The sequence below is a fragment of the Mastomys coucha genome, unplaced genomic scaffold (assembly GCF_008632895.1).
Source record: "Mastomys coucha isolate ucsf_1 unplaced genomic scaffold, UCSF_Mcou_1 pScaffold5, whole genome shotgun sequence".
Lineage (NCBI taxonomy): Eukaryota > Metazoa > Chordata > Mammalia > Rodentia > Muridae > Mastomys > Mastomys coucha.
This window is the reverse complement of record NW_022196911.1, coordinates 111,501,290-111,528,741: the sequence shown is the minus strand read 5'-3', so window position 1 is coordinate 111,528,741 and position 27,452 is coordinate 111,501,290. Positions and strand designations below refer to the sequence as shown.

General features: G+C 48.1%; 2 protein-coding genes across 4 annotated transcripts in view; one reads left to right on the top strand and one right to left on the bottom strand.

Annotated features, from left to right (window-relative positions):
• Positions 1–27,452, bottom strand: part of Rab37 (RAB37, member RAS oncogene family) — a 68,497-nt gene that overhangs the window by 13,509 nt on the left and 27,536 nt on the right. Inside the window, exon 2 of the mRNA XM_031351684.1 lies at positions 2,134–2,244. Coding sequence (XP_031207544.1) covers positions 2,134–2,244 — 111 coding nt within the window. The remainder of the gene's footprint in view (positions 1–2,133; positions 2,245–27,452) is intronic.
• Positions 13,209–27,452, top strand: part of LOC116077264 (CMRF35-like molecule 1) — a 15,908-nt gene continuing 1,664 nt past the window's right edge. Inside the window, exons 1-5 of one of the 3 annotated variants that reach the window (XM_031351682.1) lie at positions 13,209–13,400; positions 19,727–20,068; positions 21,810–21,873; positions 25,133–25,272; positions 27,247–27,269. In XM_031351682.1, the coding sequence (XP_031207542.1) occupies positions 13,340–13,400; positions 19,727–20,068; positions 21,810–21,873; positions 25,133–25,272; positions 27,247–27,269 (630 nt within the window). In that variant the 5' untranslated portion in view covers positions 13,209–13,339. Of the gene's footprint in view, positions 13,401–19,726; positions 20,069–21,743; positions 21,874–25,132; positions 25,273–27,246; positions 27,270–27,452 lie in introns of all 3 variants that reach the window. The other 2 variants (XM_031351681.1, XM_031351680.1) reach the window with 2 other exon arrangements.

Sequence of the window (27,452 nt, the reverse complement as noted above, 5' to 3'; positions counted from 1 at the left end):
GCCCAGAACCAGGGCACTTTCAAACTATCCTATGTGCTTAAAAACAAAAAACAAAACAAACAAACAAACAACAAACAAAAAACAAGCAAACAAAAAACCCCAAAACAACAAAGAAACAAAACCAAAAAACCCTCACAGTTGTGACTTGAGATAGCTCAGTGGTTAAGAGCACTGGCTGCTCTTCCAGAGGACCTGGGTTCAATTCCCACCACCCACTTGGCGGCTCACAAATAGAGTTCCAGGGGAATCAATATCCTTTTCTGGTTTCTAGGGCCTTAGGCCTTAGGTGACATACAGACACACATGCAGACAGAACAGCTATACACATAAAGAATGATAATAAAACTTTAAAATATCTCACTGAGTGATAGGTCAATAAGCAAGGATCTTATACTGTCTAGGGACAAATATTAGAAGAACACCCAGTGTCCTTCAGCATCCTTGCCCAGCAGGATGTGGGAGTGTAGCTGCTGTGCAAAGATCCAGCTGTTTTGGGCAGGGGGATGGACCAGGAAAGAGAGGAGAGTCCCTGGCACTAAACAGAACAGTACAAAAGTGAGCAGGCAGTGTCACAATCGCTGTGGCTGGGCCCCATCGCATTTCCTCTGTATGGTTCCTGTCACATGTGGCTCCTACCCGCTGTTGTTGGTGGATATTTCCCTGGATTTGGGTCCCAGCCATGGAACATGGCTGTGCTTGTCTGTGGTTCAAGGTCCTGCTCTCGACCCATGGGTCCCTATGCTCAGGCTTCACTCAAGCTGCCAACTGTCTGGATGCTAGCCTGGGCTAAGCACAGGAAGGCCATCCCAAGGTTAGCAGGAGACTTCTCTCACCCTGGCTGGCCTACTTGGCTTTTTCCTTCTGATTAAATCCACTCTTCTTGCTCAGAGATTCACCTTAGTTTTCTTGCTAAGCTAGTAGCTAAGTTCAGAGAAGAGACCCCGTGGGCTGTGAGGGTGCCAATCAGAATTTCCAGACCTCGGATCACCTACTCTCAGCTCTCCAAGTCAGGAGCAAGGGTAGGTGAAAAGATATAGGTGTGACTGGGAGGGAAGAGGGACATCAGCTGGAGGAGGCCATCCCTGGCACAAAGACGTGCATCTCACTTCCAGACAGGCTGACCCAAGGCATTATCCACATAGCTTGGGCCGTCTGCGACTTGGTCTGCCTTGTTTCACCTTCCTCCTAGAGAAGGCCGGGACTCAACTTGTCTAGTTTTGGGAGCACTTGAGTGTTGATATTTCAAGACAGAGTCTAAGTCAGAGAGCTCACAGACTGGCCAGCCCTCCCTTCCTGTTCACCTCCTGGGCAGTTACCTGTATCTATGTCCAGGCTGGACCCTTGCTTTCTTCTCTACGATGTCTTGGGAAAGCCCGTTTTGGGGCTTCCTCCCTCTCTTCCCACCAATGTAAATATTGTGTCCCAGTCCCAAATGTGACCTCATATGCCCCATGCTTTGGTTGGTCTAGAGGTGTTCAAACTCTCATACAGTCCAAGACCTATTCTCCTGGTCTTTGCAACACTAGGATTCTAGAGGCCAAGCAGTGTGAGAAAGGGGAAAGCCTTGTGTTTGTGTGTGTGTGTGTGTGTGTGTATGTGTGCCTTTCTAAGAATTCACGGGGATCAAGAAATATCTGCAGGCATGGAAAGTCAAGGAGGTGGGGGTGTATGGCAGAGCAGGACTGTCAGTCTGTGGAGAACTGTGGGGAAAGGAGCCTGAACCCACTTTCTAATCTGACCCCACCCACACCCCCACACCCAGGTGCTGTGTCCCGGAAGAGAACAAGTGCTAGAAACCAGACTTCAGTGCTTGCCTGCTGGCTCCCAACCCATGTGGCCATGCTGAGTTCACACCTTCCGTAAGGTCATCTGTCTTAGTCCTTGTAGATTCTTGGCTGCTGTGGGCTGACCTGAGTATCTACACCAAATGCCCCTGTTTTATTTTTAGACTCAAAGTGGAACGGAGCCTCCACGCCACTCAAGGCCAAAGTGCAACCCCTTCTGGTCCCCTTCAACTTGCCTTCGTCTCTGGAGGCAGTCTGCTTACTGGTTCTTCTAATGGCTTCACCTGTTTCTGGCTGACGCCCTGGCACGTGCAGAGGCTCAGCTCTGGCAGAGGCATTGAGCACTTACTGTGAATCCGATGCCCACGGTGGCTGAGAAGGAGCCGGGGATGAACTTCCCCTGGTCAAACTGAACCAATAGAGATGTCTTCCCAACTCCACTGTCACCAACCAGAATGGTCTGAAAAAGTAGCAATAGAGACAAATGAGGGCTTCAGGTGCATGAGTTGTGACTGCAGGAGGTGACTCACTCTGCATACATACACATACACACTCACATCTATTTGTTTATACACATACATGCTCACACACCACACACACATATACATACACACCACACATCTACACATGTACATACACACATGTACACACCACACACATACAAACACCCATGCATATGCATGTATGCACACATGCATACACACCACACACATACACACCACACATGTACAAACACACATATGCACACACCATACACACATCACACCTATACATGTACATACACACACATACACACGCACCACACTTGTACACATATGCATGTACATACACACGTGCACACACACTACATACACACATAATCCTGCCCCTAGAATTCTGACCCATGGCAGAGCCTGACATTTCCCTGGCTCCCACCTCCTCCCACATATATAGAACACAAACACAGACAACACATGCGAGTATAAAAATATAGACATGCACATGTATATTGTACACAGAGATATACAGAGAGACATACATACATACATACATACATACTACATAAACACATTTAGGAATATGTATACCAATGTAAAAGCACACAGATAGGGCTGACATGGTGGCTCAGCAGGTAAAGATGACTGCCACCAAGTCCAGCAACAGCCTAAATTCAGTCCCTGATGCCTACCTGGTAGAAAGAGAGATATGCCCCAGCAAGATGTCTTTTGACCTCCACATGCACACTGTGGCATGTGTCCCATGCCTGGTAACATACACACAAAACCTCACAAATAAACACCCACTGTGCATACAGAGGCAGTTAGACCTAGATGTACATACATGTATATGCATGTGTATACACACACACACACACACACACACACACACACACACACCCCTTGATTTTTTATTGAAGTGTTTAGAGGAAAACTATCCAAAACCAAGTTCTTGAGTACCTGAGATAACCATAAGAACCTGTCATACGGATTTCCTCCTATTCCCAGGCTTATCTGACCAGGGGCCCAGCTGCTGTGTTCTGACATCCATTACTGCTCTGTTTGCACTGGGTCACATGGTTCATAGACAGTCCTGAGGCAAAGGCAGAGCATGGCAGGGCCACTGTGTCTGTCCTGTTCCTGGGGGACACTAGATTCCTCTAACAGTGCACTGTAGTTCCAGGATTGCTGCTCCTGGAATTCTGACCAATGGCAGAGCCTGACATTTCCCTGGCTCTACCTCCTGCCTTGTTTTTCATATAGACATTTCCCTCGATAAATTCCTTGCACGTTTCATTTCATTTTGGGGTCTGTTCCTTTGTGTGCTAATCCAAAAACACTCAGGTATGGAAAGCAAGATCAGGCTGCCTAGGGCTAGCCTGGGGAATGTTTCACAGCTCCCCCTGGGACAAAGCCTTGGAGCGGACCGGACCGTATCCCAGAAGTATACGAAACAAGACAAAGGCCAGTCTCCCCTGGGAGGTCCGTACTGAAAGAAAGCAGGGTGAGAATCAGTCTGGGAACTTGGGCAACATGCTTCGAAGGGAATCAGTCCTAAGCCACAGCTCGGAAGCATCCATGAACTACGGGACGGGCCGTGGCCTCTCACTGAAGGGATGAAGGATGGATAAGCAGACAAAGGCCTTGATCTCAAGGTGTGCAGTGGCCCTCTTTCTAAGGATGATCACGGGAGGCTGTTGGAAGGCTCAAGAGAGGCAAGCTTCGTTTGCATTCGCAAAGACTCAAAAGCAGAGAGACTGCCTGAGCCTCCAGGCGCCCCAGCCACTTCGGGGCTCTGACCTGCCTGTGATGCTGACCTTGGACGTCCCCTGACAATGACTCTGCAGCCTCTACCGGCTAAATGACCTTTGCTTAGGCTTTCATTCCCTCGGGTTAAAGAGTGCCATTTTACTGTTATGAATAGTGGCTTTGTTAATTTGCATCTCATATTAAACTTCCCCAGGCTTCAAGACGTGCTTCCTAGAGAGAAGAGTCTAGAAGAGCCTGCGTGCCCTGGCTCACTTCCTAGAAGACACGGTGGACTCAATCCTTTTTCTTCTTCTGCCTCGTTTCCCTTACAGGGTGAAGAAGCCCGTGTCTTCATTCACTTGCTCTGACAACAGCCTTGTCTAGGGACCTGTGTGAACTTCGTGGGGACTGGAGTTCAGCTCTTCAGACCGAAACTGAACTCAGGCTTGGGGCAGGGCCTGCTCTCAGTTGGTCTTTTTAGCATCGAAAAATTTCCAGATGGACCTAGAGAGGTGTCTCAGCAGTTAAGGCCACCCAACAAGGCAGCTCGCAACGGTCCATAACCTTAGTGCCAGGGGATCTGATGCCCTTTCCTGATCTCCATGGGCACCGGGCATGCATGTGGTGCACACATAGACACGCAGACAAAATACTCATACACACAAGGTAAAATAATCATTCTAACAAGAGTATACTGACAATTATGTTGAGCGATCTTTATGCCTTTTTAAAAGTGTCTCCTTATGTAGCGATGTGCTAGAACTCATTACGTAGAGCAGGCTGGCCTCAAGCTTTTACAGGTTCTTCTGGCTCCTCCTCCTGCGTGCTGGAGGCGTGTACTGGTCCTGTCTGGTTATCAAGAATTTTTTCTTTTTAATCTGAGTAATCATAGAGAGCTCTGAGCTCATCAACAAGTCTTGTTGATTACTTTCCCTTAAACCCAGAACCTTCCTTAGCCCTGTTTAGATTAGAAAGTTACTACAACTAGGTAGCGGTGATGCACAGTTTTAATCCCAGCACTTGGGAAACAGAGGCAGGAGGATTTCTGTGAGTTTGAGGCCAGCCTGCTCTACAGAGTGAGTTCCAGGACAGCCAGGGATACACAGTAAAACACTGTCTCCAAAAGGCAAAAAATAAAAAAGTTGTTATACTTTATCTATTTATTTAGCGTGTGTGTGTGTGTGTGTGTGTGTGTGTGTGCCTGCACATGCTCTGATCCATTTAGTGTGTGTGTGTGTATACCTGCACATGCTCTGATCCATTTAGTGTGTGTGTGTGTGTGTGTGTGTGTGTGTGTACCCACACATGCTCGGATCCTTGTGTGTGGAGGTTATACTTTATCTATTTATTTAGTGTGTGTGTGTGTGTGTGTGTGTGTGTACCTGCACATGCTCTGATCCATGTGTGTGTGTGTGTACCTGCACATGCTCTGATCCGTGTGTGTGTGTGTGTGTGTTCCTGCACATGCTCTGATCCGTGTGTGTGTGTGTTTGTGTTTGTGTGTGTGTGTGTGTGTCTGTGCCCGCACATGCTCTGATCCATGTGTGTGGAGGTCACAGAACAACTGGCAAATGTTGCTTTTCTTCTTCCAGCCTGTGGACGCCATCTCTCCTTCTGCTATGTTTTTCTCTGAGGTGTCAGGCTCAGCAGCAAGCACCTTTGCCTGCTGAACCATCTCCCTAGAACTCCATTGTTCAGAATGGTTTTTTTTTTTTTGCTATGATTTCTTTCTTCCAGAGCACTTCTGAAAAAATAATTAATTAGCTGGGCCATCAAGATGGCTCAGTACGTAAACTGATTGCCTTGCAAACCTGGGAAGCCAAGTTTGATTCCTGGAACCCCTGAAAAGGTAGAAAGAGAACGGACTCTGTACTCTGATCTCCACGTGTGTGTCTGAACTCAAGGGCACACACACACACACGTCATGCTCATACACACATGATACTACTAAGTAACAAAAGTTAATGAACCCTGGTTCTGGCCCAAACCTTTGTGTCAACTGTGTCCCTTTCTTTTCTTCTGCTTTGAAAAAGCATCCCATGCATCTCAGGTAGCTTTGAATTCTGATCTTCCTGCCTCTGCCTTCTAAGCTGGAGTTGCAGGTGTGCACTACCATGGACTGAGTTAATTTTTCTTAAGTCATTTTATTAATGTCGGCCTTTGTGTCTCCCCCTTTTACAAAGGGGATATGAGGTACTTAATAGCAGGCTCATATGTGCCAAAGGGTGGTTAAAGATAGTGTCTGAGAAAGGGCACAGGACACAGAAGAAAGGAGAGAGGGAAGGGGAGAGAGAGAGAGGGCAAGAGAAAGAAAAAGAGGAAAGGAGAGAGAGACAGAGAGACAGAGAGAGATAGAGAGAGGGAGAGAGAAAGAGGAAAGGGGAGAGAGGGCAAGAGAGAGAAAGAGAGGAAAGGAGAAAGAGAGAGAGGGAGAGAGAGAAAGAGAGAGAGAGAGAGAAAGGGAGAGAGGGAGGGGGAGAGAGAGAGAGAGAGAGAGAGAGAGAGAGAGAGAGAGAGAGAGAGAGAGAGAGAGAGAGAGAGAGAGAGAGAGAGAGAAAGGGAGAGAGAAAGGGAGAGAGAGAGGGAGGGAGGAGGGGGATCAGATGGCCATCACTGGTTTGAGCATTACATTTGGTTTCAGCTTCCTGGGAATCAAGACCAAGGGAGGAACCAGACATTTCTCTGTGGTATTTGTATAACAAAGTCTCTCTGACCAGTGATCCTTCTCTCCAGACATGTGACAGTAAGAGTCACCCTCAGTGACAGTTCGAGCAACAGCCCCCCACCCAGATGCTCCGGTGGGGCAGACATTTTTAAAGCAGGAGCCCCACAGTGAATCACAGTGCAGCATTGGCCTCCCTGTGCCCCGCACCAACACTGAATGCTGCTATCCTGGACCCCTCCACTCAGAGGCAATTAGCGACAAGGTGAGGGGGTGGTCCTCTTGGCTCCTAATGTGGCTTCGCTCTCCTTAATCAGACAAGAAATTCAGGCACCCCCAAGATCAATTCATCTGGGACCTCAGTAGTAGAGTGCTTGCCCAGCATGCAGGAAGCTCTTTGTTCAGTGGCCAGCACTGCCCAGCAGGAGGGTGAGAAGTTCAAAGTCATCCTTATCTACATAGTGAGATCGAGGCCAGCCTGGGATACGTCAGAATTGTTAACAAAGCAAACACCCAAGAAAAACAAGCGAAACAAAATCATCAACACACCTAGCTAGGTATCGTAGGAAACATCCCATAATCTCAGTGCCTAGGACGCAGAAACATGAAGTTAAGGAGTTCAGGGTTATCCTGGGCTTACATATCAAGGTCAAGGCCAGCCCATGCTATATGATATCCTGTTTTAACAAAACAGAACATGAACAAACAACAACTACTACAAACAAATCCCAGATGTTCAGATATCCTGGGGTCCCTGAGACGTTGGAAACAAAGACAACGAAGAGGAAAATGCTGTATGACACGACAGGCAGAAAGTTAACAATCATCACAGTATAAATGGCTCTCAGAAAAAGAACACAATAGGGCTGGGACCAGGCAGTGGGGGCGCATGCCTTTAATCCCCCCCCCACACCACACACACCACACACACCACACACACCACACACACCACACACACCACACACACCACACACATATACACACATACACACACCACACACATACACACACAAACACACACACACACACACAAAACACACATACACACCACTTGGATTTCTGAGTTCGAGGCCAGCCTGGTCTACAAAGTGAGTTCCAGGACAGCCAGGGCTACACAGAGAAACCCTGTCTCGAAAAACCAAACTCCCCCTCCACAAAAACCAAACACAATAGGAAAGTGAGCAAAGCCTGTGTGTACAGGCGTGTGAGTGTGTGTGTGTGCATGTGTGTGCGTGTGTGTGTGTGTGCGTGTGTGTATGTGTGTGCATGTGTGTGTATGTGTGTGCGTGTGTGTATGAGTGTGCATGTGTGTGCATGTGTGTATGTGTGTGTGTACATGGGAGGTAGATAATGGCTCAGTTTACCAGCCCCCTTTCACTTCCAAAGTTGCCTTGTGGGAATCTTGATTTGGTTCACATTTCCACACGTCTGACTTGAAGTCTGATAACTTGTGTCCCTCAACTGCATAACGAAAGGACTCTAAAAGCAAATTGGGTTTCCTTGGGGAGGATTTTATTTATAGATTATAGCATCTAGGTGTGATGGTGCCCACCTCGAATGTCAGCCCTCAGAAGGCTGATTGCAAGTCAGAGGCCAGTCTGGAGTCATATATGGTGAGTCAGAGGTTAAGGTGGACTGCTCAATAACCCTGTCAAATACATGCACACACACACACACACACACACACACACACACACCACACATACACATACCACACACACCACACACACCACACACACCACACACTACACACACACACCACACACACACCACACACACACACCACACACACCACACACACCACACACACACACCCCACACCACACACACACACACACTCACACTACAAACATACACACACACCACACACACATACATACATATACACACACATACACACACATATACACACTCACACTACAAACATACACACACACCATATACACACACACACTCACACTACAAACATACACACACACCATATACACACACACACACACACCACACCACACACACACACCCCCACACACCACACACACACACTCACACTACAAACACATACCACACCACACACACACACCACACCACACACAGATACACCACACACACACATACCACACACACACCACACACCACACACACACCACACACCACACACACACACACACCACACACACACACCACACACACCACACCACCCCTACCACACACACACACTCACACTACAAACATACACACATACCACACACACATACACACACATACACACACTCACACTACAAACATACACACACACACACCACACACACATACACCACACACACACCACATACACACACCACATACACACACCACACACACACACACACACACACACACCCCTGCAGCCTCAGCTCCCAGCTGAGAATGTTCAGGCTTTGATGGCCTTAGGTCTTTTGAACTTTGGACCAACCAGAGCTCACAATCATGTAAACCAGTTTCTTGGAACAAACCGGCTGTATGAGGGAGGGTCAATCCTTATTGCCAACCTGAACTGAGACACGCTAGGACCGTTAAAGCACACATTTGGGTGTGCCTGTGAGGAGATTTGATTTCCAAGGAGTATGGGTGGCGCAATCCCCCAGAGTAGAGCCCACACGGAATGGAAGGGAACGGGGAAAGGCTGGATGGGTTCTGGGGTTCCCCAGTCTCTGCTTCCTGGGTGGCCACATCAAGACCAGTTACCTCTGCTCTGTGTTCCCACCACTCCATGTTCTGCCCAAGCACATGGGACCGAGTGACTATGGATTCACTAAGTCATTTCTTCTTCTCTTAAGGATTTCCTCCTTCCTGCCTTCTTCTCTGTTCCCTAAAATGAGTATGTCACTTTAGTAAGTTAGACAAACGTGTAATTTTGAAGTATTTATTTATTTATTTAGGTTTTTTTGAGATTGAGTTTCTCTGTGTAGCCCTGGCTGTCCTGGAACTCACTCTGTAGGCCAGGCTGGCCTCAAACTCAGAGATCCACCTGCCTCTGCCTTCCAAGTGCTGTAATTAAAGGCATGCGTCTGGTTTTATTTTTAATTACATGTACATGTGTGCCTGCTTGTGGGTATGTGCACATGTGTGTGCTTGCACGTGGAAGCCAGAAGAGGATGTTAACTCTCCTAGAACTAGAGTTACAAGGGATTGTTACCCACCCAACGTGGGTGCTAAGGACCAAATTCAAGCCTTTGCAAGAGCAGTCTGTGCTCTCAACCTTGAGTCATCTAGACAAATGTATTGTTTTCCTTCAGAAGCCACAACAAGTTCACAGTTCCATGACTGGCTGTGATCTGAACAGCGTCGAGGAGACAGTGAGGTGGGATCTGGGGGAAGAAAGGCAGGAGGAGCCATGGGCTATGAGAGCCAGACAGGAGCCCACAGGACCTGGGACAGCTACAGCCTTAGAGCAGAAGGGCAGGCCTTGCTTCCAGGGGCTCTTAGCTTTTCTCTGCTAGCACTATAAGGCTACAGTGAACTGCTCCAAACTCAAGGGCACAATTCGAGTTAGCACTTGGTCCGGGTGGCCATTCTGTCCTCAGCTAGGCTCCCTGGTACAACTGGGGTCTGCTGGCTGGTGACTAAGGCAGCTCGGCTCTGCTCTCTTTGTCTCCACTGTCCTCCCAGCAGGCCAACAGGTTCCTGGCAGAAGGAGGAAGTACAGGAGGAAATATGGGGGCACTAAGCTAGGTCCGGGGGCTGGCACACCCCACTTCTGCTGTACTGTAGAAGGCAAGACAAGTCACGAGTCTGTCTAGGTTCAAGGGGAAACAGACTCTCTTTAGAAAGAAAAATTCTGAGGTAAGAGGATGTGAAGCCAAGGGATGAGTCACCAGAGATCTACTTCAGGCCTGAGGCTGATGCAATCCTCTGGCCCTTGCAGAAAAAGATTTCCAAGTTATGCATACTAAATTTGTCATGGGGTCTTGAAAGGAAGCCCCATCTAGCTAGGGGTGTTACAATTCAGCTTCAGTGACTACATGACAAAGCTCTAGAAGCCCTAATAAGTGCAGCTGAGAATAGAAGCAGGAGGGCAGGGAGCCCTAGCAAGGAACTTTTGGGTGAAAGTTCCAGAAAGTGTGACTGACAGTTGCTTCTCATTGCTGTAAAACTTAATTATGCAGCACACACCTTTAATCCCAGCACCTGGGAGGCAGAGGCAGGCAGATCTCTGAGTTTGAGGCCAGCCTGGTCTACAGAGTGAGTTCCAGGACAGCCAAGGCTGTACACAGAGAAACCCTCTCTCATAAAACAAAAATCAGCCGGGCAGTGGTGGCGCATGCCTTTAATCCCAGCCTTTGGGAGGCAGAGGCAGGCGGATTTCTGAGTTCAAGGCCAGCCTGGTCTACAGAATGAGTTCCAGGACAGCCAGGGCTACACAGAGAAACCCTGTCTTGAAAAAAACCATAAAAAAAATAAGTAAATTAAAAAACCCCCAAAACCAAAAACCAAAAACTAAACCATGACTTATTATTATAATTTATGTGCACACATGTGTGTGAGTGTATGTGTGCACATGTGCAGATATGTGATTGCTATGTGTGTTTGCATGTGAAATCCAGAGGAGTAGGTTAGAGCCCTTGGAGCTGGGATAACAGATGGTGGTTTGGAGCTGGGATAACAGATGGTGGTTTGGAGCTGGGATAACAGATGGTGGTGAGCTGTCTGGCATGGATACTGGGAACCAAACTCTGCCTTCTGAAGAGTGCTATGCCCTTTTAAATACCGAACTATCCCTCTGCCCCCTATTTTTTATTTATTATCCACAAATAAAAATGCATACAATGTGTGTGTGTGTGCATACATGCACACACATTTTGAAAACATAGTGCTTTGGGGAAGGGAGAATTTTCAATGTTCTGTTCTAAAGGAACTCATGTCTAGCCTAGAACTTACTATGTAGTTGAGACTGGCTTTGAACTCCCGATCCTCAGGTATGCACCACTACAAATGACTTCAATGACCTGTTTCACCAATGGGGACATGGAAGCCTAGGGGATAACTGAGTTATGCAGAAGTCAAATGACCCAGCCAGGTCTTTGAGGACACAGGGCTCCCGAGTATCCTAACTCTTTCAGAATCCACAGAAGGCTTGAATAAGTCTGTTCCTGATTCACGATAAAGTGGCCCTCCATCTTGGATGGGGCAGTTTGAGAGGACCAGGATCAGAGGATCTGGCCATAGGCTCCTGTCAGGCACTTCTGCTTTTTTTTTTTTTTTTTCCTACCTCTGCCCAAGAAAGGAAAAGTCAGTCCTCGACCCTCCATGAACATGTCCCCTTGGTTTTCAGGTTCCCCCAGCCTGTTGACCACTCTCCTGAAAGGCACTCTATATGTGGAGGGGGGGCAGGAGGGGGAGGAGGAGGAGGCGGGGGAGAGGGGGGAGGACAATGCCTATCTTGGTGCATCCTGGGAAGAAACCTGTTTAATCAACAGCGACGAGTGAAAACCCTTGTTGGCCTTCCTTTATGGCCTAGAAATATGTAAAGTAAGTGACCATCTCTGGCCACATCCTGGAAAAGCTGTGGCTTATCAGCGGCTGGTGTTTTCTGTGTAAACAGCCCTCCAACATGCCCCCTCACGTCTGGTTAGCCTGGCCAGGGCTTGAGGGCACCACGAAGCAAGGTGTCACAGGGTGTCTATAACACCTACCCAAAGTGACCCTACCCTAAGGGCTTCCTGAAAACGGGTGTGTGGGAGATGGAAGCCATAGTGTCAGAATGAGGAGTGACCATCACACTGGCCTACCTACTTTTCTTATTTGGACAGGTGGTTATTACGGGGAGGGCGTGGGAGAGAGGGTAGAAGTCATGAATAGCAGTCTGGTTTCCTGTGGAGGGCGGTAGGGGGTAGCCCTGGGATATTCACTAAATTTCTGGGGAATACAGGTTAAATCTATATCTATTACGCAGTCGTCTGGGGCAGATCGATAAGAATGCCGTCATAGCAGAGCCTTCTGGGTATGTTGATCCGGTTCATATATCCTGATTATCTGAGCCCCTCTCTTTGTAACTCAGTAACGGGTGGGGTGCCAAGGCTCAGACTCGAGACCTTGCATGTGTTAGGCAAGAGCTCTGCCTCAGTGAGTGATGTTTCCTCTCCTCCTCTTAGACAGGTGCCACTCTGTAGCCCAAGCTAGCCTTGAATTTACCACGTAGCTCAGTTTCAAACTTTCAATCCCCCTGTTTCTGCCTCTTACAGTCTTGGATTACAGCTGTGCCTGCCTCCCATGATTAGGCTAGCTTTTGACACCTCCTCAGTTCCCTGCGCTCTCCCCAATCTTCTGGCACCCTTCAACCTACTGAAGCTCTGGCCTTCTGGGCCCCAGTAACTCTTGCTCTAGCTGATGTGATCTGGAATCTCGATCACATCATTGGACCTGCAATATACAGAGTAGGAGGCCCCAGTTCTCTTTCCCGAGAAGTCAGTCTGGTACCGAGGAGGTGATGTTTCTCAAAGTCCTTTTCACAAGTCTGACTTCTTGCATTGCACTTCTCTCGCCCTCCCTCCTTCCTCTTTTGGCTTTATTTGCCTGTGGGAAGTGGCTAAAGGAGGAAGTGCCCAGTGAGAGTGAGGGAAACCAGAGAGAGGCCCAGGAGAAGCAGGAGCGGAGCATGTAGCCTGTTCTTGCTGGCAGACTCCACCAAGATGACCCGGTGTGAGAAGATGCGTTTATCACTGCTGGTCCCCTTTCTCTTCTGGATCTTAGGTGAGCATGCTCAGGCAACCAGAGGACGTGGTTGCCCAGCAAGGGGTCATCCGTCCACTACCCCATTGTTGTGACACCATTGTGGCAGAACTATTGAGCTCTTAAGCCCCATCTTAGGCACAATTCTAGACAACTTCGGGAATGGTTGTATTTAAGACAGACACACTGATGAGCCCCACTGGTCTTTGAAAGACAGGAGAGCCCTGGTTGCTCAGGAGAATGTCTGATGAAGCTGGATTGTCATTGTGTGATAGTGTTCCAGCAAGGGAGGGAAGGCTTCGGGGGAAGAAACGATTGTGGAAACTGGTCCCTCAAGGGAAAATAAAATTCTGCTATTCAGACTGACGGAGGGGTGATGTGTGGCAGCTGGGAGAGAAGGCGCTATCAGAAGTGACTGAGGACTGAAAGGTGAAGAGGAGGCCGGAGGCAAGGCCACAGATAGAAGGCTGACAGCACTTTCTTGTGTTTTGAGATTGGGGGGTGCTCCCTACGTAGCCAAGGCTGGCCCTCTAACTAGTGATCCTCCTGCCTCCGCGTCTACCTCCAAAAATATTCACAATATGATTCATAACAGTAGCAAAATTACAATTATGAAGTAGCAACAAAAATAATTTTATGGCTAGGGGTCGTCACCACAACATGAGGCACTGTGTTAAAGGGTTAAAGGGTCATGGCATTAGGGAGGTTGAGAATCATTGCTCTAGTTAGTGCATGCTGAGTTAGACCGCAGAAGAGGGTTTTCCAGACTGGGATTATAGGCTGTGCCGTGACCCTTGAATCAGTGTAGCTGTAAGTGAATGGATATATACCAGTCCCCTTCTTCTCTCTAAATATCCTATTCTATTTCCATGTTTGTTTGTTTGTTTGTTTGTTTATTAAAATCTGGAGTGTGGGTAGGAGAGAAAACATGTGATATTTGTCTTTCCGAACCTGGCGTATTCACTTTAACAAGATGGCCTCTAGCTCAATGTCTTTTCCTGCAGGCACCATTGTGTATTTGTACGACATCTCCTTTACCCATTCGTCTGTCGATGGACTTGGATCCATCATGGCTCCGTTATTGTGGCTAGTGCTACAGTATAAATGAGTCCTCAGAGCTCTCTAGTGCAGTGCTTCTCAACCTGTGGGCCACGACCCCTGCACGACCTCTATCTCCAAGACTGTTTACATTGTGATTCATAACGCTAGCAAAATTACAGAGTAGCAATGAAAATGATTTTATTGTTGTGTGTGTGGGGTCACTACAACACGAGGAACTGTTCTAAAGGATCATGATGCTTGGAAGGGTGAGAACCACTGCTCTAGGGCCTGTTGAGTAAGACCTCTGAAGAGGGGTTTCTTGCTTTGCATTCTGGTGATTTCCGCTGTGCCCTTGGGCTTCTCCTCTGGGCTTGAAATATTTTTAGCAGATGGCTTTCAATTTCATATCCCTAGAGCAGACATTTCTCAGGACTCTAAAATCTTATAGCTAAGTGTGTATTCAGCTTTTGTATTTAGACATTGTCATTTCAAAGGTGGGGACTCAGCAATTAAGAAGGCTTGCTATTTTTTTCCTCCCCTAGATGACCCAAGTTCAATTCCCAGCACCCAGTGATGGGTTTCTCACAACCACCTGTCACTCCAGCTCTGATGTCCCTTTTGGGCTTCATGGGAACCTGTAGTCATGTGCACATACCCATGCACATATACACATAAAAAAGAAAAGAAATTTAGGAATAGTAAGGCTTAAAGAGAGAGAGAAAGAGAGAGGGAGAGAGGGAGAGAGAGAGGGAGAGAGAGAAAGAGGGGAAGAATGGAGGAAAGAGAAAAAGAAAGAGAAAGAGGAAGGAAGAGAGAGGAAGGAAGAAAGAAGGAAAGAAAGAAAGAGAGAAAGAAAGAAAGAGAGAAAGAAAGGGAAAGAAAGAAAGAGAGAAAGGAAGAAAGAAAGAAAGAAAGGGAAAGAAAGAGAGAAAGGAGGAAAGAAAGAAAGAAAGAAAGAAAGAAAGGAAGAAGGAGAGAAAGAGACTTCACACATGGCCTTTCAAATCCTCCGAGTTCGCTCTCTTCCCCATTCCTCTTCATCTTAGAGCTTGACAACTCCATATTTTCTTACTGCTCAGCCAAACTTGGGGGCAGCCATCTCCAATGACCTCCTCAACTTTGAATTAGAATCGTAAGTCCTCCCAGAGGGCTTACAAGGTGCTGTACACCTGATTCCTTTCTGTGATGCATTCCTGGTCCCCTCTTTTCTTGCTTCCTCGCTTGGTTCAGCTCCCTCCCCTACATGGCTTTGAACACCCTGGGTTTGCTTGGCCTCCGGGCTTTGTGTCCCCTTCATTCTGAGTGCTCTTGCCTGTGTGGTCTCAGGCTCCTCTCACCTCCCAGGTCTTCATTTCATTGATGACCTTAATTCAAACTGCTATTCCTGCCGGGATCTGGCCAACTCCACTCATGAGGAATAGACAAAAGGAGTGGGGGTTCTAGATCATTCTCACCTACAGAGTCCAAGGCATGAGTTATGTGAGACCCTGCCTCAAAAAGAAAACAAACACGAAAAACGAAACAAAGAGTTCTTTGTGCTCTTTCTTCCATTGCCTGTGCTTCACTCCTTCACTTTAGCAGAATGGAAGCTTCCAGAAGGCAGAGAGTTTTGTCCCTAAAGCCTCAGTGGATACTAACTAAACAAACAGCAAACAGCTGCTGCTTGAAGGAATGTATCCATTAGAGAGAATGTGGCTGCTTGAAGGAATGTATCCATTGGAGAGAATGTGGCTGCCTCCAACATTACTCTTCCGTCTTCTGGTTTTCTAGAACTGAACAATCAGGATTATTTTTTATTTAAATATTTTATTTAGTATGTCTAACAATAAAGCACTGATGGAATGCTATATAAGGCTTTGCTTGTGTTCAGTGTAGTGTATCATACAGCCTTCAACAATGACAATAAAAATAAAGATGAGCAGTTAGCAAAAATAAAAAAAATATTACTTAGTGTGAGGGGAGAGAGAAAGAGAGAGAGAGAGAGGGAGAGAGAGAGAGAGAGAGAGAGAGAGAGAGAGAGAGAGAGAGAGAGAGAGAGAGAGAGAGAGAGAGAGAGAGAGAGAACACACCCACATGGAAGTCAGAGGACAACTGTGGCATTGTGTCAATTCCCTCTTTCTTCCTATGTGGGTATGTGGGTTCTGGGGATTGAACTCAGGCGGTCAGTTTTGGTGGCAGGTGCCTTTACCCGATGAGCCATCTTGCTAATTTTGGAACAAGGTTTGCTAACAAGGCAACCCAGAAGACGATAACATGTAGTCATCTCAAGGAAATAGGAAGAAAATCACAGGGGAAATTAACTTAGGAAGTAAGAGCATAACGTATACCCATTATAACGGTTAGTGGATTGATAAGTGCCCAAGAGACTGGGGAAGCACTCCTTTAAAGTGTGTCTGTGAGGGCATTCCCCAGGGACCAGGGACCAACTACTGGGGAGACCCACAACGATGTGGGCAGCATCATCCACGAGGCTGGGGAGCCAGATGGGATAAGGAGGAAATGACAGTTGGTACAGCTCTCCCTCCCTCCCTCTCTCTCCCTCCCTCTCTCTCTCCTTTCTCTCTCTCTCCCTCTCTCTCCTTCCTCTCTCTCTCCCCCTCTGTACCTCTCTCTCCTCTCTCCTCTTTCTCTCCTCTCCTCTCTGTCCCTCTCTCCTCTCTCTCTCCTCTCCCTCTCTTCTCTCTCTCCACCTCTCTCCCTCTCTCTCCTCTCTCTTTCTCTCCTCTCTCTCCCTCTCTCTCCCCCACTCTCTCCTTATCTCTCCCTCTCTCTCCCTCCCTCCCTCTCTCTCTCCTTCCTCTTCCTCCCATCCTCCTCTACCTCTGCTTCCTCTTCCTCTCCTTCTCCTCTCCCTTTTCTCTCTATGCTCTCCCTCTCAGCCATCACCATCCTTCTTCCTGATTGTCAGGACGTGAGCCACTTGCTCTGTCACCTCCTCCCTGACATGATGAGTCAGAAGAACCTTCATTTCTCAGGTTGATTCTGTCAGATATTTTATCACAGAGACAACAACAACAAAAGGCTAATGTGAGTCCTAGCTCAAACTCAGAAATTCTTTGATAAAGACAAAGGGGAGGGAAGCAATAATTAAGTAGAAAACCCTGCCTCCTAAGGCCAGACAGCACACGTAATGAGAGCACGTGGCCAGCGTAGATCAATTGAAGGATATTTCATAAGTACTGAGCTACCATCCTCCTCCTTTCTCTTACTTACTCGTGCATGTGTGTGCCATGTGCATTCCTGCCAGCGGCCATGCGTGTGGACATCAGGGACAACCTTCAGGAGTCAGTTCTCTCCTTCTACCATGTAGGTCCTAGGGATCAAACTCAGGTCATCAGGCTTCGTGGCAAGTGCCTTTACCCACTGAGCCATCTCACTAGCTCCCAAAATTATTCTCGAAAAAGAACATTTCAGGGTACCCCGTGTCTTTCAAAGGTCAGAAAGCAGAAGAAATGCCTCCCGCTGTCAAGAATGAGGCAGGACAGTATGAAACCAGAATGGGATGGATACAAAGGTCAAGGGAACAGAATGGAAAAATCCATCTGAAAATCATAAGTTTGCCTTTTTTGGAAAATGCACCCACGCAGTTCATGCAGACAATGGGACCTGTGTGTGAGGGGCCACGGAATATAGAAGCCAGAGTCATTCATCCATGGTGGGTGACTACAGGAGCCCACTGGAACCTTCAGCAACAGTCTCTCAGGGTTATTAGATGTGGCTTTTCTGGACTTCCTCAGAGTGTCCTGTGGATACGGATCTTCTAATCCTACCACTCCACACCAGAACAGCATGAGGATCTTCACAGATTTTGTACTGGAGAGATGGCTCAGTTGGTAAGGGCAGTCACCCTGTGAGCAAGAGGACTCGAGTTCGGATCCCAGTCTCCACCTTAAGTGCCAGCCAGGCTGTGGCTGCTTGCTCATGTGCCTATCCTGTACCCAGTGCTGTGAAGGGTAGAGACAGGGATGGATTTCTGGGGCCTGCTGGCCGTAGCATAGCTCTAGATGTAGGTGAGAGACTACCTCGAAAGAGTAAAGCAGAGGGCTTTTAGAGAGATGGCTCAGCCGTTCAAGAGCACTTCTCCTTCATTCAGAGGACTCTGGTTCGTTTGTCAGCAGCCACACGGTGGGTCACAATTCTCTGTAACTCCAAGTCCAGGGGAGCTGACACCCTCTTCTGGCCTCTGAAGGCACCAGGCCTTCATGTGGTACACAGACATATAAGCAGGCAAGACACCCACACACATACAATAAAAAAAATAATTTTTTTTTCTTGTTGTTTTTTTGAGACAGGGTTTCTCAGTGTAGCCCTGGCTGTCCTGGAACTCACTCTGTAGACCAGGCTGGTCTCGAACTCAGAAATCTGCCTGCCTCTGCCTCCCAAGTGCTGGGATTAAAGGCGTGCGCCACCACCGCCCGGCTAATAAAAATAAATCTTAAAGGAGCTGGAGAGATGGCTCAGAGGTTAAGAATACTGACTGCTCTTCCAGAGGTACTGAGTTCAATTCCCAGCAACCACATGGTGGCTCACAACCATCTGTAATGGGATCTGATGCTCTCTTCTGGTGTGTCTGAAGACAGCTACAGTGGACTCATATAAATAAAATCAATAAATTAAATAATTCTTTTAAAAATAAATAAATAAATCTTTTTTTTTAAAAAAAGTATAAGGCAGAATAATAGAACAGACAGAGTACCTGAGCCTGCCTCTGCTGTTTGGATATTCACTCAGCTTCATGCATCAAACATGCGTATACACACACACACACACACACACACACACACACACACACACACACACAGGAGAGAGTAACTTGTTTTTGAGTCAGAGTCTCACTATGTAGCCCAGGCTAGCTTTAAATTCATGGTCCTCCTGCTTCAGCCTCTTGACTGATGGGTTTAGATGTATGCAACACCACTCCTGGATATTGTCTATGTGGTGGGGGCTGGGTAGGTGTTAGGGACGGAAGTCACTGCCTCACCCACACTAGGGTCTCTGTGTAGTCCTGGCTATCTTGGAACTCGCTGTGTAGGCCGGGTTGGCTTTGCACTTAGAGACATTTGCCTGCTTTTTGTCTATTAAGTACTGGAATGAAAGCCTGTGCCACCATGCTTGGTTGTAATTGTTTCCTCCAGGTTTTTCCTGGCTCCTCTGACTCAGCAGGATGCTGAGGGATGGCAGGCAGCCTGTCTTGGAGAAGGGGTGTCTATCCTTTGACCACTATCAGTTAAAGATGCTTTTGGAATTGGCACTGTGCCCCGCCCTTGGAGGAGGAGATCAGTGGTCCCTGCGTTTGTGATTTCCAGGCTGTTCCACTGCTCGGGATCCAGTCAGCGGTCCAGCGAAGGTGAGCGGCCATGAGCAGGGCTCCTTGACAGTGCAGTGCCAATATACCTCAGGCTATAAGGATTACAAGAAGTACTGGTGCCGAGGAGTTCCTCAGAGATCATGTGCAATTGTCGTTGAAACTGATGCAACAGAACAGTTGGTGAAGAAGAACCGTGTGTCCATCAGGGACGACCAGAGAAAGTTCGTCTTCACAGTGACCATGGAGGATCTGAGGATGAGCGATGCTGACATTTACTGGTGTGGAATTACGCAATCTGGATATGATCCCATGTTTCAAGTTAATGTGAACATTGGCCCAGGTAAGAGGTGTGTGAACATCTCTTTAAGTGCCCTTTCTGGTCTCTCAGGTCTCAGGAATTAGCTGTCGCTCAATAGAGCTGTTGCACTATGGGGGAGGTAGAATCCTGAAGTCCTAGATACCCTTGATTGACTGCTTGGGATTAAAAGAGGCAGGTTCTCTCTCTCTTTCTCTCTCTCCCCCCTCCCTCTCCTTCTCCCCCCCCATTCTTTCTTTCTTTTATGTGCACTGCTGTTTTGCTTGCATCTGTGTTTGTGTGAGGGTGCCAAACTCTTTTGGAACTGGAGTTATAGAACTGTGGGCCTCCATGTCGGTGCTGGGAATCAAACCCTGGACCTCTGGAGAAGCAGCCGGGGCTCTTAACTGCCAAGCCATCCATCCCTCCTTCTCTTCTTCTAAATGCGTCCCCACTTCCAGAGATTCCATGCACTTTCTCCTCCTCTTCACCTGCACAGCTGCATTGAGTCTATTCCAGGAGAGGAACGGGTGGCCGTACCCACCTCCAGCTCCTAGGCCAAAGATGCTACTTCCAATGATTCGCAGTTTCCGGTTCCGGCCAATGCTTTCCTTGAGTTCCATGGAAAGTTCGCCTTGCTCTCTGAGGAGCACTAGGTGTTGCCTTCACCCAACGCTGTTCTCTGCCCCTCTATCTCCATCCCGAGGGAAATGGTACCAGCTTAGTTCTGGTGTTGTGGTCTAACTTGCAAGGTCTAGAAAAGCCTTCATACACATTTACATTTCTGATGTCTGCAATGTCCCAAGGAGCCCATGTGCCCAGTAATGATGTTCTCTTTGAGAGTCCTTCTAGAGTGCAGAGCTCATGGTGGTGGTGGTGGTGGTGCCAGCTCAGAGGTCTTGGTGCTAGGCTTGGAGTAGTTTCTCTCTTGGGTTCTGCTCTGCCAGCCTCACACAGGCAGTACCAGGTCATAGGGCACTTGGAGGATAGAGGCAGCAGATGAGAGCAGTTAGTCCGCCATTACCAGGACCCCCTGAGGTTCAGTATGGTACAAACCTAGCATTAACTCGCTGAACCCTGACAATGCCCTTGGAAGAAGGTTGTTCTTATTATTGAAACTTCTTAATTCGTCCCTAGCAATGTGCCCTCCTGACTAACAGGATTTTCTTTTCACTATTAAAAGGATGTTTATTTTGCCAGCACACGTATATGTGTACTATGTGTGTCATGTGCCCATAGAGTCCAGCAGAGGGTATCAGATACCCTAGAACTGGAGTTACAGATGGTTGTGAGCCACCAAGTGAGTGCTGGGAACTGAAACTGTGTCCTCTGCAAGAACATTGTGCTTTTAATGGTTGAGGCCATCTCTTTAGCTCCAATATTAGCTGTTGACCTTAGAATTTTCCAATCTAGGTTACGTTAGCAACTGTTCAAGTTCCCTGTCTATTGGAGCGAGGCATTGGCTGAGGCATGTCATAGCAGTTGGGTATGCAATTGTACTTGCTCACCATCCTCCTTGGACTTGGTTTCAGCCCTACCTGCCTCAGAAGCTCTGGCTTCTCTTAGAGACCAGGAGGATACTATTGACCAGCTAGAATTGCTTGCCACAGCCTTGCTCCAGGGGCCTCTGGCCGGGATGGGTCACACTCCCTCACAGGCTCAGAGCAAGTGCACACTGTGTGGGTGGCTGGAATACTGTTCTAATCTGTCTTATGCCAAGCAACTCAAGCACCCATTACAGTACCAACCACGCCCCCCATCACCTCCACCACCACCATCTTCACAGTGACAACCACGGTAAAAGAGACCAGCATGTTTCCAACGCTGACCAGCCCCTACTCTGAAAACAGGTAAGCCATTCTGGATGCTGCTGTCCTCTGTAGCCCAGTTAGGCCAAACTCTCCCAATAGTCTCTCAAGTCTCAGGCTCTATTTGCATAGTTTGAAATGCTGGCCCTCCAGACTTGCCTTCAGTTCCCAGGGAGCCCTAGTCCTGGAACAGAAGGTGGCTTTTAGGTTTGCTGGTTCATTCGTTCATTCATTCATCCTACTTTAACCGGAGCTAGTTCCTTTCTGGTCGGCATGTGTGGAGTTCTAGAGACGTGGGTATAGTGCTCAGTGGGAGAGAGAGAGTTATGGGAAGTCAGCAAGGTTAGTGAGGCTGGAGTGTGTGTGTGTGCATGTGTGTGTGTGTGTGTGTGTGTGTGTGTGTGTGTGTGTGTGTGTGTATGTGTGAGACACAGGGCCACAGGGGTGGCTCTTGGTCCACCTTCTAGAAGGCCATGGAGAACTGTGGAGAACTTGATCCCCTAGAACTCTTCAATGACTGATAAGGGGACTGGAGAAAAGGCTCAATGGTTGGGAGCACTGGCTGCTTTTACAGTGGATTCCCAGCATCCATACGATAGTCACTCACACTCATCTTAACTCCAGTCCCAGGGCATCCACCCTCTATTGCCTCTGAGGACACTGTACACATACGCATGCACGCAGGCACTCACGCAGGCACGCATGCACAGACGCAGGCACGCTCGCACGCACACACGAATGCTGGTGATATTGGAAGCTCCATAGATAGCCAGAGTGGCATCCTATCCTGCCCTTTCCTCTTCCTTTCTCTCATTTTCTTTTCTTCCTCACCCCTGCCTTCTAACAGAGTTTCCTGCAGCTCAGGCTGACCTTGAACACACTACATAGCTGAGGATGACCTTGGACTTCTGGACTTTCTGCCTCTGTCTCCTGCTTGCTAGGATCGAAGGTGCTTGCCCCCACACCCAGTTTGCGCCTGCCAGGGACTGAACTCAGGGCTTCATGCATGCTAGGCAGGTACTCTACCAGCTGAGCTGCACCTCAGTCCTCATCTGATGTTATCTTTGATCCTGCCTAGGATCACCCCATGAGGCGGAATGGACAGATGCAAATGTACCCATTTTACAGAAATGGAAACAGCCCGGGTGGCTTCCCAGTGAATCTTGACCTTAGATCTTGGATAGAAGTTTTTTTGACAGCAAGGCCAGAACCCGGTTTATTCTTTAGTAACTTTTCCAGACACAGCAATCAAAGAAATTTCTTAAATCTTCTCGTTTCTAGCTTTTGGTCTCTTTGCCCTCAACTTCGTGTTCACCTATTCGCTTCGAGTTAATCAATTAATCTATTTTATGTGTAGGAGTGTTTTGCCTGTATGTCTGTGTACTACTATGTGTGCCTGATGTGCACAGATGTCAGAAGAGGGAGTTAGATTTTGTTTTCAGCTCTTCCCAAGGGCCCCTATTGATGGCTCCTTTCCACAAAGCCTCATAGAAGATGCCCAGTCTTTCTACCACCAGGAACCCCATCACCCTACTCCCTGTTTTGCTAGGCAAGGGCTCAGCCACAGAACCACACACGTGGCCTTCCAAGTGGTTTTAAATATGTAATAGCTCACTTTCCTCTTCTCCTCCTGCTCATTGTTGTCTTCTCTCTCTCTCTCTCTCTCTCCCTCTCCCTCTCCCTGTCCTTCTCCCTCTCCCTCTCCCTCTCTCTCCCCCCCCTCTCTCTCTCTGTGTGTGTGTGTGTGTGTGTGTGTGTGTAGCCTAGACAATCTCAGTGTTGTTCCGCAGGCACTGTTCATCCTTTTCTCAGAGCCTCTCATTGGCTGGAGCTCATCAAGTAGTCTAGACTGGCCAGCCAGTCAGGACCTCTGGGCTCCTCTGTCTCCACCTCCTCAGTACAAGGATTGCAGGAGCATGCCACCTCGTCTGGCTTTGTAACGTGGATCCTAGGAGTTGAACTCAGGTCTTCATACTTGTAAATTAAACACTTCATTGACTTGACTGGCATCTCCCAGCCCCCAGTTTCTTCTTGTGAGGACCCTGATTGCATTAGCATTAGCTTAATGCCTGTCCCAGTGACCTCACTCAGAGACCCTATCTCCAAATACAGCCACCTCTATAGGGCTCCAAAGGGACAACTTGTCCCAAGCCTTTCTTTTAGCTTCTAGGTTTGGCAGTAAATTTTAAAATTTATATATTTAAAAATATTATTTATTTTTGTTTTACGTATATGAGTGCTTGTCTGCATGTATGTCTGTGAACCACACTGGTGTCTGGTACCCATAGAGCCCATAAGAGGGATTCTGATCCCCTGAAATTGGGCAGTTGTGAGTTATCATATGCACATATTGGTGATGGAACCTCGGTTCTCTGCAAGAACAGCAAGCACTCTAAACCCCCAGCACCTCCCACCCTGTTGGAAGCAGTGCTGATGTTTCTAGCTGTGTCTCTGTCACATGACTTCTCCCTATGAGTCCAGTCCAAGTCTCTCTCAGTCAGGAGTGGTGGTGCACGCTGTGATCTCGGCACTTGGGAAGCAGAGGCAGGTTGTCATCTACTTACTGAGTTCGAAGTTAGTCTGGGCTCTCAGAGATTCTGTCCTCAAGAACCCCAAACCAACAAACCAACCACCACACAACAAGAACAAGAACTCAAAAACGAACCCCCAAAACAAATTTCAAACAAGGATCATGGATGTTGGGTTGGGCCCACCACCCCACCCTCGTCCAGATGGTTTTACTTTAACTCAGTCACTGTTTGCAAAGACCCTCCATGCCTGTAGGTCACATTCATAGTCTCTTGGTAAGCACAACTTTTGACAGACACTCTTCAGTCTGTAGAGAGAACATGCATAGACTTGGGGAAGCCTGATTTAAGCCTCTCGCTCTACAGTTCTTTTTAAATATGTGTGTATGTATGTATGTATGTATGTATGTATGCATGTATGTATGTATGTATATGAGTACACTGTAGCTATCTTCAGACATGCCAGAAGAGGGCATCAGATCTCATTACAGATGGTTGTGAGTCACCATGTGGTTGCTGGGAATTGAACTCAGGACCTCTGGAAGAGCAGTCAGTGCTCTTAACCACTGAGCCATCTCTCCAGCCCTCACTCTATAGTTCTTGTTGAGCTTCCACACACAGTATTTGAAAGTGTTCAGAGTGAGGGTCTCCTGGCTGGAAACTGGAGTTCTGTAGGCCATAAGGTGTTTGGCCATCCCCTGCTATCAGGTGGCTGGGTTGGGCTCAGAGGAGGGAGGCGCAGGCCTGGGTGCACATGTCCCCTGCCCTTCCAGGAATGGCAGTGGTGATGGTGGCAACAACAGCGATGGGTTTTTGGATCTCAGTGTGCTCCTCCCAGTCATCTCTGCAGCCCTGTTGCTTCTCCTGCTGGTGGCCTCACTCTTTGTTTGGAGGATGATGAGGAGACAGAAAGGTGAGTGTGTCTGACCCTGAGTCAGGGGCTGGTTGGATGATGGTGTGGGCTAATGGTTTAGCGCTGCCTTCTGAGAGGGGGGTCTGAGGGACCACCCATCTGCGCAGTGTGGGAGAGGCTGTGCCGGAAAGGCCAGCGGCAGTCCAAGAGGCTGGCGGAGAGCTGGAGCTTGAACGCCAGGTACAGAATCTGGAGTCAGCTGCCGGCTCTGCCCCACCCTCGCTCCTCTCTGACCTGCCACTTGCTGTGTCTCCTAGTTTGGGTCTTGGTGGCCAAGGTAACGGTGGCTGTAGGAGAGCAGCCCACTCTAGGGAAATGTGGTTGTGGAGGAGGTGCTGAGCTCACATGGGAGAAGGAAGACACACGCATAGCAGACACAGGCACATGAACACACAGACACACGGTATAGTATGTGTGCTCTGCGCGTACATCTGTAAGTGAATATTGTGTCTCCAGGCATCAGGAGCATCAATGTGACCCTAGCTTTGCTCCTCTCTGCCTATCAGCCCCATCCCAGGCTGACCTACTTGTTCTGGGTGCCCCTGCTTTACAGAGAAGAGCCCCTTCTCTCAGAATTACAATATTTCTCAGAGATCACAAGGTCAACCAAACCCTTTCCTGTCTGGCTTCACTTCCACATTTTCAAGTAATTGTAGAACTTTTCTCAGAAAGCTCTCAACCTGAGGTGCTCCCACTCCCTGCACCCCACCTAGACCCCATCCCTACCCCCAGCCTAGGAGGCTTACAGTCTCAGAAGACAGACTAGGGCTTTTAATTTGTTTGTTGCAAGACAAGATCTCACTATGTAGCTCAGACTGTCCTGGAACTCAATATGTAGGTAGACCAGGCTGGCCTTAAACTCACAGAGATCCACCAGCTTCTGCTTCCAAAGTGCTGGGATTAAAGGCATGCACCACTATGCCTGGCTAGACTAGACATTTTTAAGAAAAAAAAATTAAGTTGTGTGTGCATGTGTGTGCGTTTGTGCACCTACATGTGCATACCACAGCACATGTGTGAAGATCAGAGGACAACTTGTGGGAATTGTTTTTCTCTTTCCACCATGTGGGTTCTGACTCAGGCCGTCAGGCTCCACGGCAAGCCCCTTTACCCACTTAGCCATCTTGCTGGCCCGAGACCCTGCTTTGTATTCATCCTTTCTGCTCCCAGATGCATCAACCGTGACCAAGTTCAAGTATTCTCTCTATTACTAGGTGTGAGGTCATTTGATACTAAAAACCAGGGGTGATCCTTCTCTTGTCTTCAGAGCAGGGCATGACGTGGGCAGGGAGGTGGGTCAGGGTAGGAAAAAAAAAAAAACAACTTACAAAATCCAGCAATCTCTCTTTCCCCCATTCCCCTCAAAACACTTTGTCCACACCATGCTGACCCAGCTCAGGCATCCTAGCTGGGTCCAGAACACCAGGCTGTCAGGCACGGCCAGGCATTTGAAGGGGATAGGCCCAGGTACCCTGTGGCTTAGAGCCTGGTTGAAGATGAAGCAGAATTTAGATGGTGGTGGGACAGAGCCATGAGAGGAAGGACCAGGTGGTCCAGTTGCTGGCAAAAACAGGGATGACCTTGAGGTGGCCTTGAAGGATATGTCCAGTGGAGGGATAATCGGAATACATCCAAAGTTACAAATGAAACCCATGATCCTGCAGGAGAATCTCAATCCAGGAGAGCTGCGAGCTAGCAGGGCTACCCACCGATCATTTGTATAATTCTGTGAAGTCAAGAATAAGCAGGTTACAGCCGCTTTCCCTGGTGGAGAAATAGAACGCTCATCTCAGAGATGCCCAGTGTCACAGAGTACCTCCCAAAGGGACAGAATTGAAACCCTATCTCTTGTCTGACCTGGAGCCTTATTTGTACCCTACCCCTTCCCTTCCTTGTGCTGTAGGGACCTCACAGGTCTCAGTCATGGCCTTTCTAATTTCAGATTTTTTTTTCTTTCTTTTTTTTATCTTTTAGCTGCTGGACCTCCCTCAGAGCAGGTAAGAGTGTCCCAGAGGCCGGACAAAGAGACCAGCAGGCTTCTCTTCCCTTCACCTCATTTTTCACCTCCTGGGAGCCTCTATGTCTAAATGCATCAGATAAGCCATATAACCAAAGTATATAGATTCCTGGCCCTGCAGGAGTGTGTGTGTGTGTGTGTGTGTGTGTGTGTGTGTGTGTGT